Genomic DNA, 20,250 nt, shown 5'->3' with positions numbered 1-20,250 from the left:
TTCATTTCCGTGTAAAATGTTTTCCTGAATAACGTAGTCTGTTTTATGAGATCAGTTTTGGAATTTCAAAATGTATGGTTTAAAATACAAACCTAGGAATAGAACAGATTAAACATATACAATTTAGCTGATTATGTGGCCCCCCGTAAGAGATAAAAACTTTTTCGAAATATGAGCTGTTTTCTTATAAAGTAGTTGCTTAGAAAGTTTTTTTTATATTATATTTAGATATTTAAGGGCTTGTATTTGAATAGTTTGAAAAATATTGGTAGATGCTAATACGCTAATGTTTTTCTAAATTTTAAATTCATTTAAATTTATGATCTGATCTTTTTTAAAGTATTAGTTAAAAGAAATTTATATTTTAATGACCTTAAATGGACTTCCACCACTTTTAAAATCTTACATTTATGAAACATTAAAAATGAGATATTAATAGAATCAAACCAATATTTTATGAAATTTTTATTAAATATGTCAAAAAAAATAAAAAGGCTATTTCGATATGTCTTCAGGAAATGCCATTTAAATTACTTTAATTGCAACTTTACATAAATATGTGCCATTTTTAATTTTTATCATTATGAGAAAGCTTTTGAAAATAGTCATAATTATTATTCGTCATGTAAAATTGTAGAAGAATTTTGTACTTACTTGAATTTGTTATTTAATCACTTGCTCGTAAGAAACTATATGATTAATTATTTTTCTACTTTTAGGTCATTAAGTATTTTATTAGACTTAAAGAAAAGCTTATTTTTTTCATTTTCATGAGTTTAGTCTCAATAACAGACAGTTTATCAATGATATAATTCAGTTTGAAATTTGTTTTTCAACAATGAATAATTCCTCTTTCACTTGCAGCTATTTTGTTCATATGATCTGAAACAATCCAGCATTTTGCTAAAAAAATCACAAGTTACGTTCACCCTTTGTTGCATCATGTCCACTCTAGTAGACAAAACTTTAAATTTGTTTATTCTTCTGTAAATGCCTTAACAGATTCCATTCCTGTGTTTATTCATTCTATATTATTAGAACTTTCAATTTTCGATCATAGATGGCTGTATAGCATCACTAAGTAAAGCATTGCTATTTGGAAAATGGATGCTACTTACTTCTGTTTCCAAGTTAGTACAATTTCTCAAAGTAAACATTATATAATATTGCTTACATTTTCTTATACTGCCATTTTTTATTCATAATTATTAATTTTAGACATTTTATTTTAAATGTCAGTTTGAGAAAATTGTGGAGTGGGTGGATAAAGATCTACCGAAAAAGAGTGAATTGAAACCCAAATGTACTGCTTATCAAGCCAAAACACCACTGGAAATGTTTATGTTTGGCAAGGAATTTCTAGAATATTTGACAATAAATTTAATAGGTACAGGTTACAAAATGGTAGCAAAATGAATTCAATCACAATCGACGAAATGAAGGTATTTTGGGGATATGTATGTACATGTCAGTTGTAGATTTACCATTTAGAAGATGGTAATGATCACTGTAAAACAAGGCAGGAAATGATTTCAAATGCAATGACCGTGGGAAGAGATTTGTATTCATGTACGTATATGCATGCTGTCCACTGTAGTGAACAAACTGTAACATTTATTTAAAACGAAATTTGAATAAAATTAATTTTTTTTATTATTACTAAGGTTATTTTAAGTAGAAAAAATACTAACATTTTCGTTTAACTACTCTAGATTATTTGTATGCAACAAAAGGTTAAGGAGAAAAGAAACAGATGGACCAATGAGCGCCTATAATCCATGACTAAAATAATTTCTTAAATAAAATACTCACATAAAATACATTTAAAAAATATTTTTCTCTGTATACGATGGCACAAAGAGTAAAATTCTGAGAGTTTTGGTTTATTCATCAAACGAGGTATACGCGAACAATCGTTTCAACATTAAATTTTCAAAAATCTAAATCAAATTTTGAAAAAATATCACGACCGCATTGTATTGTCATCCACAATGAGTATGTTTTCACAATGAGTATGAGTTCGGCCGCTGGTCAGCGAATAGTTTAAAAATGGAGAGAAAGTTTTAACCCTAGGGACAAATAGCATTAGAGCAGGGGTTCTCAATCTGTGGTACGCAAGAGAAAAATATGTGGTACGCAAAGAAGCAAAGTATTTGGAACTATTAAATTCAAAAATTAAAACCCCAACATTTTGATTTTTTCTTTAACGCGTAAATTTATGCGATCTGAGCTTTGTTCAAGAGTGGTGGTGGTAGTAGTACTTTGTAGTAGTGGTACTAAGTTTTTCAATTTTTGTTTAGATGGTACGCGTTAGTCTAAAGGTTGAGAACAGCTGCATTAGAGAGTTAAAAGTACAGCTAGTATATAAGAAAGTTTACTTTAAAAGAAGGTGAAGAGTTTCCTTTATAACCTTTCAAAATTTTAAATCTTTATAGCATACACATTTTTTGATGTTAGAATTTTCAAGTCGCATAAAGGAATACAATGTTGAACATATTCTTTTAAAGAATGTAGAAAATTGTCCACTTAATGATTTTTATTTTTCTGGTCTGAAAAGAGGCCTGAGAATTTGTTTTATAATCTGAAAAATACACAAAATTTCGTGATAAATACATTTTTAGATGTTGCAATTTTAAAATCATGAAAGTCAAATAGTCGAGATAAATAGAAGGATTTTGAAAATTCAGCAAAAATCAGAACTGAAATTAAATGTTTGATGAAAATATCATTTAAAAATTTTTTCTGCTCTATCCGAAGATGTATATTGTAAATGTTTTAGACATTTTAGTCTGTTTGTAAAAGAATATACGCAACAAATATCTTTAGCATTAAAAATTTATAAAACTAGAAATATTCTCAATTAAATTTCGAAAACATCATTTTACCACAGTGCGCTATCTAGTGCCTTTTCAAAATTGTACTCGACATGTCATTAAGAAGTAGGTTAAAAATGGATGGAGAACTCCCGGCCATAGTAACAAACACCATGAGTGAACTAAAATCTTATAATAATAAGCAGGGATATCAACAACACTAACACTTGCGCATTATGTTGCCTTCCGGACACGTAAATATCCAGTTCCTTGCGTTCATTTAAACAACATGTAAATGAAAAATCAGGCAAGGAATCAGCCGAATCAGCGGAGAAAAATGATTTAAATTTTTCCTGGAGGGTTTTATACATTCCGATTGCATTCAGCTTAAATAAAGAGAATTTCAAAGAACTCTTCATTAATATATTGCGACATAATGCCTATGTGAGGTTGGGCCTCTTTTTTGAAGATATAAGGAAAAGTAATTTAAGTCAAGTTCATGTTTCTTGAATAACGTATGCATCTGACAGAAACATTTGTGTACGGAAATTTGTATTATTTGTTAAAACCAAATGCCAGTTACTGCTAAAATGAAGTTCCTACAAGGAAAATAACTTATTTGATTCACGGGTGGATAATTGAAGTTATTTACAAAATATACCTTAACGAACATTTGCTCGGAAATTTGGAGAACATTTAACACTTAACTTATTAAAGGCCGATGTTTTTTTTTTTTTTTTTTTTTTCTAATTCTATTTTTTCTCACTTTGCGCAAATCCCGTAAAATGCAACATTTTGTGTTTTCACAACTTTTGCATTCTTAGGGCTTCAATTGTTTTCCTATAAGATTTTTCCTAATTTAGAAAAAATTTTAACTTGAAATGCATGTCGAGGGTAAATAGTTAAGAGAATGAACCATAATTATCTTTCACGAGAGCTTTGTAACCAGGTAAATAAAATGCAAGATTTCTGAAAAGGTAATTAAAAGAAAATCAGGTCTTCAAACGCTAATATAATTTAAATTTATTCGTTCTTCCGAAAAAAATTAAAGTATTTTCGCTAGACGGTGAGTACAGTTTTTGTTAACAATATAAATCTCTTGGTTTCAGTCTTTTCCGATACCTTAAAAACACTTCTAAAGTAATTAGGGTAAGTGTAAGAATAAGAAAAATTCAAGTTTCCAGCAGTAATTATTACAGAAATTAGTTTTATTGATTTAGGTTGAACTTTCGTATAAATTTTGAAAATAGAATAAAATTGTTGTACGATTATTACGAATAAAGTAGTTTTGCGCTTTATGAATAGAAAAAAAATATACAATGCAAAAGTTTTCCCAAATAAATATAAATTTTATCGTTGACTTCAGTTTCGTTGGAACTCTCTCCATCTTTATAAAAGGATCGTTATTACTACAATAGATTTGCAGTACTGCGAAAGTAGTTGTATGCTTGGTCAACAGGACAAGCAATAATAATCAGAATATATTTTTATACGTCTTCAACCAGAAAGGAGTAGAAGCCATGGAGGCAGCTTTGAAAGCTTTTAAGAAATCCAAAATTTTAATCTTCGAAAATTCAATGTTGGAATACAGTGGCGATTTTGTTCTTCCATCTGTTTAACACAGCGAGTTTGTTCACATAGCCTTAATTCACGTTAGTTTTATACATTCAAAAACCACGTTCACAGGAAATTATTAATTTCCAATTAATGATCCAGCCTTTTATGCAAGAGCATTTCAATTCGTGATATGAATTGTTTAATTATAAGGAAACTCCACATTGTCCGAAACATTTGGAAAAAGGAGAATTAAGTTTCATGAAAAACAGAAGATTATTGTAGTATCCCTGAGTGAGGCTACTTAATGTTGAAAGGAAAAAATAAAGCTCTGGTAAGTTTTTTATGCGTTGTGTAGCTTATCGCAGAAGGCAAACTTCGAGAATCAGCACTGCGTTCAATTGTTGTAGAGGTAGAAGAGTGTAATAAATTACTCTTTGAACAAAGTTATAAAATTCAGCATTTTTATCTTTGTATGGATGAGCCGATCAAGCGTGTGATGGCAAAAATACAACAAATGGTTTTCGATAAACGCTTGTGTAAAACTAATTACCACGAGTGTTTTTCGAAACAAATTCATATAAGAAGGGGACAGAACATTTAAATTCATCTTCGTAGCAAAACTTATGTTTCATCTAAAGAATTCAGTGATGAAAGGACGTCCGAGAGATTTTCAGTTGGCTTAAACTAAAGACATATTTATCATCGACATACAAATGCGTCACACAATACTTAAAAACACAAACTAAATTTTCAGGAAAGCCAGCACTCGAGAATTCACGTGAATGTCACGTGTTAAAGTGAATAATGAAACTTTAATGCAAGATTTTATCAAGACAATGAACCTGTTATTGGTGGCGGGGGAAAATGAAGACTCGAAGCTAAATTTGGTAAGATTTGTATAATATAAAAGGTAAAGAGAACTTTAAAAGTTGTGCAGTTGAAAGAATTTTTCAAAATCGGTTTATCACTGAAGGAACAGACTCTGATGTTACAAAAAAGGAGAAAAGAAGCCAGACAGGAAAGCAACGACGAATATGAGGATACAAAGCCTCTACCTACAGTAAAAATGACGCTTAACCCCTTGGCATACAAATAAAATACTGTTCGACGCGTCCGAAGAATACCATTTAATTTGGCTCAACTGTGGACACTCATGCGCAAATTTAGAAACAGAACGTTATATTTTCAAATTTACATTGCCATATAACAATAATAATATATTTCGCGGCGTTGGCCGAAGGCAGTTCTTGACGTCTCGGAGACGTTTAGAAGTCTACAATGGCACATGAAACAAATAACGCCTCCCAGACGTCATTTTATGTCAGTGGCCCACATTGACATAAAATGACGTCCGGGAGAAGTAGTAATATGATTTATATGTAATATTCTGAAATTTAAATTGCAACTATTGAGAAAGTTTTTATTTTTATCTACCTTCAAAAAATATGCATAAACATATTGTAACTATTATTTTACTTATCGAATTATTTCGTATAGCGAAAATTTGCCGATGATAACTGAAATTTGTATTTAACTAATTTGACTGTGTTAATTAAGGTAAAATTTCTCAAATTTTGCATATTCTCAATATGAGATGCTTTCTTATTACAAATACAACGCTAGCTCTCATGCACTGTACTATACAAGTTTTAACAAGTGCAATATATTTTTGCGAAAATGTTATATAAAACTTGTTCCCAAACATAATTATTAAAAACACAGTGATGATTTTCACAGTTTGCTTTTCAAATTCGCTAAAAATGCTTAGAAATGATGCTTTTGCAGTACTCACATTTATCAAAGATATCTGAACTTTGATTATGTTATTTAAATCTGTATTTTAACTTATGGTTCGTAAATATTAAACGCGCTACAACTTGTCGGCACTTTCTCTGAAATGAAACTCAAAAACTCCGTCGTTCACTAACAGAGGGCGCTGGCATTCTTACCAAGATTAAAGCGCTCGGCATGAGCTCCTATTGCAGAATATCCTTGCTACTCCGTGTAGTTGGTTCTTCCTAATCGAGCACGTTTTACCCAGCCTTCAACGCAGTCGGTGGCTAAGACTTCAGAAGTTGCCAGCCGCAAAAAGTTTATTTCGAAAACTTTTCTCAATACCTGCATTTTTTTGTAGCATCAACTGCATAAAATTTGCGCACAAAAAAACAAAAACAAAGGCTTTATAGACTATGATTTCTATGAGTTAAATCTGAAAAGTGACTCTTTTCATTTAAAAATTTCGGGTTTAGCAGGATATTTACTGACACGCACGTTTAGAAAGAATGTGCTAAAAGTTTATTTGATGGAAGAAATCTTTTAATTGTTTTGGCAATCTTAGTGAGAACTTGAGGTTTTTCGGCAGGTATTTTGTTTTCACGGCTTACAGATGAGAAAAAGTGAAATTTACTTCCCTTTTATGTTGTGGTATGCCTTCGTTCATATAGATGGTAAGTTTGAAACATACTAATAATATTTTTTATATTTTCATACTGAGATATAAGCAGCATTTGGTTAAATTTTGATGTATCATTATAGTTGTCACAGTAATTTAATATACAGAAATCTCTCAATTAATCATCCACTTCCATTAAATACTTTCACAGTATAAAAACATTTTACATACTGTTACATAGCCGACATTATAAATACAAGTTCCTGTTACTGTCTTGCTCCACGTGTTGGAAATGATCGAAGTTGCTGGTCGTTTCTCTAAATGAGAGTAACACAAACGATGTGATGCTTCCAATAAGAAGTAAAAGAAAGCGGTTTTATTCTAAAAATATTCATGAAGAATCTGGAACACTGAATTTCACTTTCGCGATCATAAATAAAATTTCTGGAATATGAACTTCATGATAATGACCCCGTAATGTAAAAAACCTGTATCAGATTTTTAAACATATACTATAAATTGGGTACATTATTATAATAATCAAAATTAACCATATCTACAAATATTTTTTCACGTGTTTCGTAAATTTACCGTAATTAAATTGACGTTTTTATTCTGATAATTGCAACGAATATTTTTTAACTATACACATATAACTTGAGTATAATAATTAATACTATTTAATGATTATCTTTGGAATATGTAATACCTGAAGCTAAAACAGAATAATGCAAATTTAAGATTTACTTTTGCAGAAGAAAGGTTATTCACTTACAAGAAAAAAATCTTAAAAGTTTACTATATCGAACTAATATTTATATTTCAACTTTAACATGTTAAAATATTAAATTCCTAAAGAAAAGTTACTTTGCTGTACAAATTGTCAGTAAATCATCGATACATTACTTTTCGCATATTACAGCTTATGTCAACCACGTGGGCGGGAACAAACGCTCTAATCGTTGAGCAATGACAAGAAGGCTTCTCATTTTTAGCCATATGGCACTAAGACCATTAAGTAATTTGCTTTTGGTAGACTTCACGTAAACTAATTTCTTATGATGTTAAAAAAAATTTCAGGTAATTTTATAAAAGTGTACTATTTGTACATTCTGAAAGTAGATTTGAATCTATCTATTCAAACAAAAGAAATAATTGTTTCTTTACGTATCCATGCATGCAGAGTATTACAAATGGAACATCTTTACGTTCAAAATGAATTTGCGGTGAAATTTCTTTTCATGTGAGCTATGACATTCGAGTGACATTTACATGGGTTGTAAGCATCTATCATGTAATGATTTGTAAAGAACGCGCTCTCAGAGTTCCGTTATTGTACTTTTGAAGGCTAATGAACATTTATCCCCCTGAAAGTCCATCCCAAACAATGTAGAGCATTATCGGAATTGGAAAAATTCCAGTAAATATTAGCTGAGTGTAAGATATCTTACATAAGTCGCGTATAGTAAAATCACTAGGGAACAATATGTTTCAATATTTGATATTTATCTTTATTTCAATATTATCTTATTTTAGCAAAGGAAATCATAATTTAATTGCGGTGCTCTAAAGCAAATGGAATATAGTAATGGAAGTCATTTGAGTTGCTGGAAAATGATGTCGCAAAGGAAAGTAATATTTTCCTCTTGTACGCTATCTCAAATATGTGTTAATAGATGCGTTCACCCACGTAAATTATGGTACTCCAATGAGGTTACTGATCGTTGGTCTCCTATTTTGGCCCAGGGTGGCATAATTTATCCTCATTTGGAACTATCGATTAGAAAATGTATAGTCATTTTCTGGATCATTTAGCATATGTTGGCATCATTATAGTGGCAAGTTTTATTTCTGAATAAAAACTGAAATTATTGATCTCATCGCATCGAATATAATAAATTTCAGTTGAACGTCACCAGTTCAACTGAAGTCTCGAGTCATATTTTTCCAGGAAGGGAGGATAATAAACTAGAATTATAGAGTAGTAAAATAATTGTTACATATTTATTCAGAAAATAAATGGTGTTTCTACAAGTATATAAGAATTTTAAAATAAACGAAATTAAAAAAAAAATTAATGGTACTTTTGAAAATATGTATTCTTAAATATCACCTTAATATCAGCCCGTAAGCTGAAATTCCAAGGTAAACCTTTAAACTTAAAAGAATGGTACTTATTTCTTCAGAAAAATAATAACAAATTGCTCACTGAATAGGTTTTCAAATTAGATAAAATTCATTTTCAGAATTACCCTATTTTATGCATATTTAGAGAAAGTACAAATTTTCATGAAGACTTCCTTGACTTGCACAGAGCTTTTCTGGAGCTGCCTAAGGTTGAATTTTAAGCACTCCAATTTAAGCTGTATTTTGTTTTTTGCTGAACCTCATGCAGCTTACTGGGATAATTTCGCTATTGAGCAACAATTTTAATTTTAATATTAAAAATTTTAATATGATTATTTAATCAACATTATTTTAAATTTCACTCCGTCTCGAGTTAGGAAATTATTGATCTGAACACAGGAAACTGAATTTTCTAAGCTAAATAAATAGCTGAGTAATTTTGTATTAAACAAGTAAATTTGCCTTATGCCTAACAAATCAAGGTAAACTTAATTTTTTTTTTACATTATTTCTTCGGAAATTGTTTTTGATAAACAACTAATTTGTCTTCTTTCTCATGGGCCATTAACTTAAATGTAAAGGATATATATTATAAAAAATTATTTATTTATTTCTGGTTATTTTTAAATGTTTTGTCAAACTCAGCAACACCTTGCATACTACTGGTTTATTCTCATAAATTTCGAAATGAGATTCTTCATAGTATTAATCATGATACATGAAAATGAATATCTGCCATATCTCGTATAGTGCTCATACAAAATATGAGGTATTTCCCCCCGCAAATTATATTTGTTGTGAAAAATAGTGGTATATGCGTAACTGTTCACTCACATTAGAAGTATTACTTAACTCTTCAAAAAACTGAATTCCATTAACATAGTTCCAGCCGAAATCAAATGGAACACGAGTTACAAAAAATTCCGTAAAAATAAATATATGTGTATAATAAAAATATATATGTGTAATTCTAATTGGTAAAAATTTTATCGTAATTGAATAACATTTTTATTAATTATTTTAAAATTTTTCTTTAAATTTAATACATATTGCACCTTTTGCTTTCTACAATTTGTACGACATTTACTATGTTATAGAATTTTAAAATTCTCTCATTTATTTAGTATTTTACTTTACTATTCAAAAACATCCCATTACAATAATATTTTCTTATCATTGCCTATGAAATAATCAAACTGCAATTCACTATAAAATTATATATATATATATGTAAGATAAAAAATATGAAAGCAAACTTCTAAATTTAATTCATTATAACCTCTTTTAATTTTTATTTCATTTGAAAACTTCAACGCTCTGTCCTAAAAATAGCACTGTAAGTCTAAACTGCGTCATTCAAATTAATCATGCGATCTTACGTAACCCTTAATGCAGATGCCTCTTAACCAATTACCGAATTGTAAACCAAAACTAAAAACTAAAACTTTTGACTCCTTCTCTTTTTACTATGAACTGATGCGTCACTTTTGCTTGTGCTTTCCTCTTGGCTAGACGTCTTTCTGCAATCATGTGTGTGCTGCTATATTGGCTTCTATGGCAATAATATAAAAATTGTAAATGTTCTTTAATAGGCACGAGTAGAGTGCCAAGTGAATTGTGGCCACAAAATGAGAATTTAAATAAAAAAGGAAATTTAATCCAGCTCGACTGCTTCTTCTTCAAACATGGATGGACGCTTTAAGCATCAAGTAGGTAGGTAGGTAACGGGGAGCACGGGCACTGTCCCTTTACCATAATGGTTAATCGGTATTGCACCGTGCCCACCACTGTCTAGAGCCAATGTGTAGGAGCCACATTTGCGCCCAGCACCAAAAGCCGAGGCCCAACGCTCGGACCATCCAGAGGGCAGTCAAACTGACCAAAAGCGCCCTCCACACAACGCTCACCCAACCGTCCGGGCATTAGTACATATGATAGCAAATACTGAGATTCTCTGACGATTATAATACAACGTGCAATTGGTACATAATGAAATTGCAATTATAAATATACTGCATAATACAAGTCCAATAGTACAATATCAATGTAAAAAGTAAGATATAATTACAAATGCAAATATTTCGTGAACCATAAGTGCAAAATAATAGTAAGTTAAAGGACTACTGCTTCAAATATTAGTACATATGATAACAATACTGAAATTCTCTGACAATTATAATACAATGATTAATTGGTACATAATGAGATTGTAAATATAAATAGACTGTATAATACAATACAAGCCCAACAGTACAATATAATGCAAACACGAGTATGTAATTACAAATGTTAATATTTCATGAACCATCAGTGCAAAACAATACTAAGTTAAAGGACTATGCATATCAATGCAAAACATAAAGTTAAAGAGTAGTAGTATACAATGTTAGATATAGATATACTATACAAAAGAAAGTCATATTCGTACAACAGAATGGTATTGCAATTTAAATACCAACAGTATTAAAATATAATTATAATAATAAACTCAAATAAAAATCCGAACATATGACCAATACAAAAGCAAAATGTTATTCTTAAAATATCTATGCAATGCATATTCAAATACAGTCAGTAGATATATACTGATATAATTATAAATGCATAACAAGTTAAAGACATATCGAGAAAACAACCCAATACAATCGATAAGATCTATACAATACAAATTCAAATACTAAAATAATCCAGATATTAATAGAAAAGTAAATGCATATATCAAAAGGTACTTCTAACAAAGATAAATAATATATATATATATATATATATGTAAACATTCTTATTGAACAAAATTCAACGAAGATTCAATGAGACAAATACCAATCCAAGCATGTGATAAGTTGACATATGGGAATAGTAGATTAACACTAACATGTATGCGTACAATATAATAAAATTGTAAATTATGTTACCAAGCACAAGTCAGTACCATAGGAATGAAGTATTTCCATAATTTTGATCAGTTTTTTAACTAAGTATTTTTGTTTAATTAAAAACTTACAAAATGCACGAGTGTTAGTATTTGGTATGGGAATGTGATAATCTTGTGTAATAGGACACTGAGTCACATAATGTTCAGGATTTCCAAGTTCACCACATACACACATATCAGTATTTGAAATCCCATGTCGATAATAGTAAACTGGATAGGGTCCATGCCCTGTAATATAACGTACCAAATGATGATTGGTAACCTGTCTATGTATATCAACATATGAAATATGAAAATAAGTACGACGACCTGTGTCGGAGTCATCCCAGTTTGTTTGCCACGCAGAAATAGTCTTGAGTAAAATTTCCTTTTTAAAATACGAAATTGGCCGTTTTACCATTAGGTTTTCAATTTCACCAATATGATCAATACTTTTTTGGGCAGCTATTTTTGCAAAGAAGTCTGCTTGGATATTGCCAATGTTATCTGCATGACCTTTTGTCCAGGCCATCAGTATTTTAGAATTTCCGGACATGTGCAATTCCTGCTGAATGGCAGAGATAATAGGCGAAGAATGCCTTGGATTTTTAATTGCAAAAAGAGATGAAAAGCTATCCGTTATTATTATACCTTCCATCTCGCCGGTTTGTTTAAGATATTAAACAGCTTTAAGAATAGCCATCGCTTCTGCTTGAAAAACGCTGTTTTCAGCAGTAAGATGTCCTAACCATTTAAATATTTGGTCTTCATTGTGATAAGCCACAAGGGCACAACCAGTTTGTTGCTCAATTTTCGAACCATCAGTGAATATCTGTAAGTGAGGTAGTTGTGGCAAATTGTCACATTTCAAAAAGACATTGAGTCCATATCCTTGTTGAGCAGGATGATTATCCAAATGCTGTGTTTGCTTTTCATAGTTGGTTGGAAGAAATATGTCATCATGAAAATTTACAGATTGCTGCAATTGGCGAACTATTTGATAAGCTGCCTCCTGTAGAGTGCGTAGAGGCAATGGAATAATGCCTGCAAGCACAGTCAAGGCATTAGAAGAAGTTGTACAAAAAGCGCGGGTAATCTGTAATACAAAGGGTCGTTGTAAGCTTTGCAATAGTCTGGCCTTACGACCCTGCATAGGGTCGGCCCAGACTGCAGCTGCATATATAACCATCTTCTCGATTACAGTTTGATATAATATTTTTTGTATGTACGGACTAATACCCCAGTTGTGTCCATACATACGGCGAAAATTAGTTGCAATGATAGTTGTTCTTCTTTTCAATTCCTGCAGATGCAAAATCCAATTTAATTTCTCATCAAATACTATACCGAGAAATTTGAGCTGCCTTTTAATACCAATTCCGGTACCATTTATTGTAATTCTCGGTCGTCGATTTAAAGATTTTCCTTTCTTTGGGACAAGGAGAATGGTTGACTTTGAAGAGGAAATTGTAAGTTTGATATTATTACATAACTCATAAAAAAGATTACAAGTTTCTGTGGAGTTAATTTGCAGTTCATCTCTTGTTCGCCCTGTGACAACAAAAGCTGTGTCATCAGCATAAGCATATAAACGGGTATGTGCTGGTCAAGTGGAGGATAGAACATAATTAAATGTTACATTCCACAAATCAGGGACAGCACAGGAACCCTGGGGACAGCCACGATTTTGTATCTTGGTTATTACTTCCCGGTTAGTTAAATACATTAATTTTCGTTCAGATAGATAACTTCTAAATACCAAGAATATATTCTTAGGGCAATGAGCTTTTCTTAATGATTCCAGAATTGCTGGCCACCACAGCGTATCAAAAGCATTTTGAAGATCAATACTAATGAAAGCGCTGTGGTGACCACTGATTCTATTAGATTGCAAATCATTAACAATCTTTGACAATACCTGAACAGTGGATCTACCAGGTCGAAAACTAAACTGATTATCAGACAAAACGTTTTGCACATGCAAATGATGTTTTAAGCGTAAAACAATTATTCTTTCATATACATTACCCAATGCAGAGAGTAAGCATATGGGTCTGTATGATGCAGGATTATGTGGGTCTCGACCCTGTTTTAGGAATAAGACCACTCTGCCAATTTTAAAAGCCCTAAGAAAAAGTCCTAAATGGAAAAGTTTGTTGAAGAAGTTATGAGGTTCAATGTTCCGTCTTACTTTCTTCGGGAACATGCAAGGACCTGACTCGGAACAGAGAGCTTACTAAAGCTATGTTCAATCACTGTGGGAAGTAGACAGGATACACAAGAAGGGTATACAAAACCCTTTATTTTTCTCTATTTACAATAACTTCCGTACTTCGGAATACACAGACCCACTACTCGTGGTCTAAACGTAAAAAATATAAAAATAAAACTAAACTCTAATTTAACTTTAAAATAATAAACGTGGAAGATTGGCCTTATATTAACAGGAAGCCGTATGTAGTACAGAGAACTGTGAACACTACAATACGTTTAAAAATTATCAAGAGGATTAAAACCTCTGGCCTGGAAGGCAACCAGCAAATGAGTAAAACTTCTAAGGTAAGCGGCCTGCTTCGACTAACTGCTTCCTCTCTCTCGCTTGGCAAAAAGCCACAACTTAAATACTTGGCGTTCGCAAGACAAACTTTGCATAAATACATTAACGCTTATAATTCTGGTCGGAAGTAGAAAATAAGAAGTGATAGTAAAGATTTAAAATAAAATAAACGTTAGTAAAACTTAAGATCCTTACAAAGTCCTTGAAGAAAGTTCTTATTTCAGTGCCTCCAAAAGTGTTCTGTCATTACTTTCTACGGCCACTTCTAATTATGAAGAAATCTATATGTATTTGTTATTCTATGTTCACAGTGAATCATGGGAAAAGTCCCGTTTCATCGGAAATTTTAATGCAAGTTTGCACCGCATTCACGATCAAAACATTCATGTCGTGTCATCCAACCACAGTTTCATTACATATATATATATATGTAATGAAACATATATATAAATATATATATATATATACATGTATATTTTTTTAAAAAAGGGTTAAATGTACTTCATAATTACTTAAAATTCAATAATTTGCAGCTCAAGAGCAGGAATTTTTTAATTTTTATTTTATTTAATATTAATCTTTCTGTTTGAAAAAGTGATTAATTTTCATTTTTTACATTGTTACTTTTTTCATTACTTTTTTTTAATTATAATGATTTCAACACTATTTTAGCAAATTTCAACTTCCCAAACAAAAAGCTTAAATTTTCAATATTGACTAAACTAAATTTTCCTTTTTAATATTACGAACAACTTAAATATGCCTAACACCCTTTTTTTCGTATAGGATAATCATTGTTTATAATCGTTTTGAACTCAATCTTATCTATCTATCTATCCCTCTATATGTCTACCGCTTACCTCTCTCTTTCTCTCTCTCTCTATATATATATATATGACACAAAAAAACGAGACTAAGTGTGTAGCTTGAAAACAGAGTGGAGTTGGCAACAACTGTTTTGGTGACGTTATGCCACACACCATCTTTATCCATGTTTCAACTTAACCGACCACGCCAGTATGGAGCACTGCGTCATTGAGTGAACACGCGCAACTGTACTCTGCCGGTAAAATGTCTAATGTAAAAACCGAACAGCGAATCAACATCAAGTTTCTTGTGAAACTTAAATTAGCCACGGAGGAAACATTTCAAATGTTAATCGAGGCTTATGGAGATGAAACTTTGTGTCATGCATGTGTGTTTGAATGGCATAAGCGGGTTTTAGAGGGAAGGGACAGTGTGGAAGATGATAAACGTGCATCATGGTTAAATGGCTTTAGAGTAACTAGACTGTTAATAAATACTATTCCATTGAATCATTAAAAAGACTCATGAAAAATTAGGAAAATAGGCCATAGTTGTGGAGTGATGGATTACTGTTGCACCAGGACAATGCATCCGCTCACACGGCCCTATCTGTCCAGCAGTTTTCTGACCAGCAAAAAAATTCCTGCGATGGGGCATCTTCCTTATTCACCTGATTTGGCTCCATATGACGTTTTTATTTCCTAAAGTTAAATCTTACTTAAAGAGAACTAATTTTACCTCAGCTGAAGAGGTTCACGCAAAATCGGAGAATCTCCTGATTCGCCTTCCAAAACCTCGTTCCAGAACTTTTGCCAGCAATGGCAGCACCGAATGCAGAAGTGTGTGAGTGCTGAAGGGAACTCTTTGAAGGTGATAATGTCACGGAGAACTGATTCTGTAAGTACAATTGTTTATTGGACCAGTCTCGTGTTTTTGTGTCACACCTGGTATATATATATATATATATATATATATATATATATATATATATAAATAACACGTTGACGGCCCCGCGCATTTTACTTAGTTTGCCCATGACGCCAACAAGAAGTTTTTGATAATGCGATGCATGTTATGTTGAATTATTATCTACACAAGATAAGGTGAGTTATATAATTGTGTTTAATGTATTTTTCGGGGTGGTGGGTCACCGGTGACCCCAGAAGCGCTGTAAACAATTTTTGAGATTATCAGTTGTCTGAAACTCTTGCGCTTCACCTGCTAAACAACTACACTGATTTCTTAATCTTATTCAGTGAACTAGAATTACTCTAATTGCGTATTTTTAATAATGGTCGCGTCGCCGCTCACCAGTGGCCCCCGAAAGTATGTAGCCAAGTCGAGTGCCAGCCACTGGTTACCCTCACGGCAGTCAAAGTGTTAAACAAAATATAAATTATATAAATGTGCGCGTATATTTACAGATCTATATCTATCTATCTATCTACTTATCTGTCTGTACATTCCAAATTGAATTGACTAAAATGCTTCATGAGAATCAGTTCTTTGAGTAACAACTATTCGCGGAAATATTTGGCCTGACTAGAATTGCCGGTTTGGCTTTAATTTATAACTCGAGTAAAGACGAAACACTTTCATATTTACGTATTTCTATCAATTATTGATCATTGAACGGGAGTTGGTTTGTTCCCCTTGAAAAGTCAACTAATTTCCGATCAATGACAATAATTACATGTTTTAATTTTTACTTTTACAATTGTAATATTATTCTTCGTGATGATTTAACTCCAGTCCCCGTTAAAACATTATTAACATTTTGCTTTCAAATTACTTCAAAACATCTTTCAAAATATAACTTACCAGTATGGATGCACACTTTTAAAATAATTCTACTTTAATTAAACTTAGGAGATAATATAATCAATTAATCAATACGGTTTAGGAAATAAATTATTATTAACTAACTTTGCAGCAATTGCGCAAGTAATAATAACTTGTATTCGCACTAAATGGATTTAAGTTCATACAATATTTATATATATATATATAGACAGAAAGAGAGGGACAGAGAAAGGTCTATGTATAGATTTGTATCTATCTATCTATCTCGCTATTTACTTATTTATCCATCTATCTATGTGCGTTATATATATTCCATTTATTTTTTTATATGTAACTTTCATTACTTTACATTTAAATCTAGATACTTGCTTTGCGAAAGAAGACTAAAAGGATATGCTTTCTTTATCATCTCAGCTGTTCTTACAGTTCATAACCAGTTTACAAATTTCAAAATAACGGCAACGATAATTGAATATGGCTAATGAAATTATTATGTACCTACAGATTAAAAGACTAACTGTATGAGCATATTTATATTTTATTTTAATTAAAAAATGCCATTTATTCTAATCACGAAATAAAGAGGAAGATATAATTAATTTTATTGCATTACTTTCTCTTGTTTAACTCCCTAATTTTATGTATAAACGTATTTTGGCAGAACTAGTGTTAATACCTCTAAAGCAAAATGGGATACATTCTTTTGAATTAACATTGCTGAAATTAAAAGTAAGTTGTAATAAATAAAACATTAATACTTCCCATTTAATCGTAAATTATTTTGTATTTCACATTGATGTTTGCTATCTATGCATAGTTAGTGCACTTATAAATTTAAAACTAAAATTGGGGAAATTAAGATGAGCGTTAATACCCGCTTGGTAATTTAAAAACTTTGTGTTGGACATTGAGTGTTTTAGAATTGAATACTGATATAATCTAAATATTCCTAAAACAGATTGAAGCATATTTTCAAATAATGCATGTTGAATGAAAATAACTTTACTAATAAATTATATCGTAGAATATAAAATCCAATATACTAGATAAAATTTTCATCCTTTTAATATTTCAATTTAGCCAAAAATACCCTCCTGTTACCATTTCAAATTTCGAGAGCTGTTATGGATATATATTGAATACGAAATTTCAAGTGAATGAAGAAACTGAAATAACCGATACGCGCTATAAGCCACAATACTGAATAAACTTTGATATCATTCAAAAATGAGTTTTAAAATGATAAATATTATAATGCTTCATACTATATGAGAATTTTGCATCGTTGAAAATATATAAATGTAGATCGATTGTAATTATTATCAGTTATTTTACTCTCGATATATGTTATCGAGAGTAAAATAATCTTCATACTAAGGTAGCAAATCAAGAGTTTTTGTATAGTGAAGAAAATACCAGAAGGAAACAAATTAGTTAAAAACAGATAAAAAATATCATTAACAATAGAAACTGTTCATAATGCTCCCTCTCATCGAGGAGGACGCATATAATTAAATAGAGATACTCAAAATCTGATAATTTCAGATAATGGGCTAACATATCAATTTTACCGTTAAATAAATAAAAATAACACCGGCTATCGCCAACTACTAAAACTAAACATTTATTGCTAATAAAAAGAAAAATCTTCTGGAAAACGGAATTTTGAAGACTTCAATGTTTCTTTCTGAATTTCTGTTTTGAATGTAAAATGGCATACCTTAAAATGTATTGAATTATTGAAAAATGCATTACTGTTCGAATATACACTCTTAGACAAAAAAAAAAAAAAAACTCCACGCACCGAGAAGTTATAAAGCAAACTGATATGCATACAGGTTTCGACGGAAAATGCAAAATTTTACATTTTGACTGCCAATGAATGAACGGTTGTCGCTACAGCGTATCTGATCTGCAATATTGGCAGGATATTTAAGACGAGAAATTACGATTCCAGGTCATAAATTCTTCACGAATTTCATTCCGTGTACTCTGGTAGACAGTAACTATGTGTCGCATACAGGTGCGCGAACGATATGCGCAGAAATCAGAATTTTAGAGAGGTCGTCTAGTTGGACTCAAAGAAGCCGGTTGATCTTATCGGCGAATAGATCGACATTTGAGCAGGAGTGATGCCATTATTAGACGATATTGGCAGGAATGGGTGAACACGGCCGCACACAGCGTCAAGAACGAAGCGGTAGGCTTAGAGAAACGACAGAACGTACAACTAGTGCTTCAGGGACCGCAAGGGCCATTCAGAAACGGCTCACAGAAAGGGAGCCGAGGTCACGGCCCTCTTTGCGCCGACTACCATTGACCTCTGTACAACGTCAAGCCCGTTTGCAGTGGTGTCAGGCTCATTCGCACTCGAATGGCTCTGACTGGAGTAGAATAGTCTTCAGTGATTAGTTCCGCTTTGAACTGAGCCTCGATGACCTGCGAAGGCGAGTCTGGAGACGCCCCGGACAGCGGTGTGATGCCAACCTGACTATCTTCCGGCAGACATGCCGACAACCAGGAGTGATGGTCTGGGGTGCCATTTCATTTCATAGTAGAACCCCTTTGGTTGTCATCCGTCGCAACCTTACAGCACAGCGGTACGTCGCCAAAGTTCTAAGGCCCGTTGTGTTGTCCTTCCTGTCACGCCACCCTAGGCTTACCTTTCAGCAAGATAATGCCCGCCCCTACATTGCACATGTTTTTACTGTTTGCCTTAGTGCTTGCCGAACATTACCTTGGCCAGCAAGTTCGCCGGATCTCTCTCCTATTGAGCACGTTTGGAGAATTATGGGCAGTACCCTTTAACCAGCTCGGGATGTTGACGATCTAACGCACCAGTTGGACAGAATTTTGTACGATATCCCTCAGCAGGCCATCCACAATCTCTATCAATCGATGCCAAGACGAATAACTGCTTGCATAAGGACTAGAGGTGGACAAACGCGTTACTGACTTTTTCACTTTGTAAAGTTCTATCACTTCAGTAAATCATCAAATTTTTATCAAACTGCAATCATTTGTTTTTCTGTAAATGTACATGACTTCTACCGATTTTCTTCCCATTCCGATAACGCCTTCTTGGTGCGGCCTTTTTTTTTTTTTTTTTTTTTTTTTTTTTTTTTTGTCTAAGAGTGTACATGTATAATGAGAACGAGAGAATTACATTGTGTATGTTACTGTAAAATTTCCCTATCATGTCCAAGTGGTTAAAACCGCTGAATATAGGTAGCTCGAACTGGGTTCAAGTCTAGGAGAACGGGCTGGCTGCATGGTTAAATTT

General features: G+C 32.1%; 1 protein-coding gene across 1 annotated transcript in view; it reads left to right on the top strand.

The window, feature by feature from the left end:
• Window positions 1–6,357: 6,357 nt before the first annotated feature.
• Window positions 6,358–20,250, top strand: part of LOC118182444 (carbonic anhydrase-related protein 10-like) — a 1,559,317-nt gene continuing 1,545,424 nt past the window's right edge. Inside the window, exon 1 of the mRNA XM_085806946.1 lies at window positions 6,358–6,817. Coding sequence (XP_085663072.1) covers window positions 6,757–6,817 — 61 coding nt within the window. The 5' untranslated portion in view covers window positions 6,358–6,756. The remainder of the gene's footprint in view (window positions 6,818–20,250) is intronic.

This window comes from Stegodyphus dumicola, chromosome X1 (assembly GCF_044657685.1).
Source record: "Stegodyphus dumicola isolate Sdum_Otavi_A_Nest chromosome X1, ASM4465768v1".
In the NCBI taxonomy this organism is placed as follows: Eukaryota; Metazoa; Arthropoda; class Arachnida; order Araneae; family Eresidae; genus Stegodyphus; species Stegodyphus dumicola.
The sequence above is the reverse complement of the archived record's forward strand: the minus strand, read 5'-3'. Positions and strand labels throughout refer to the sequence as shown.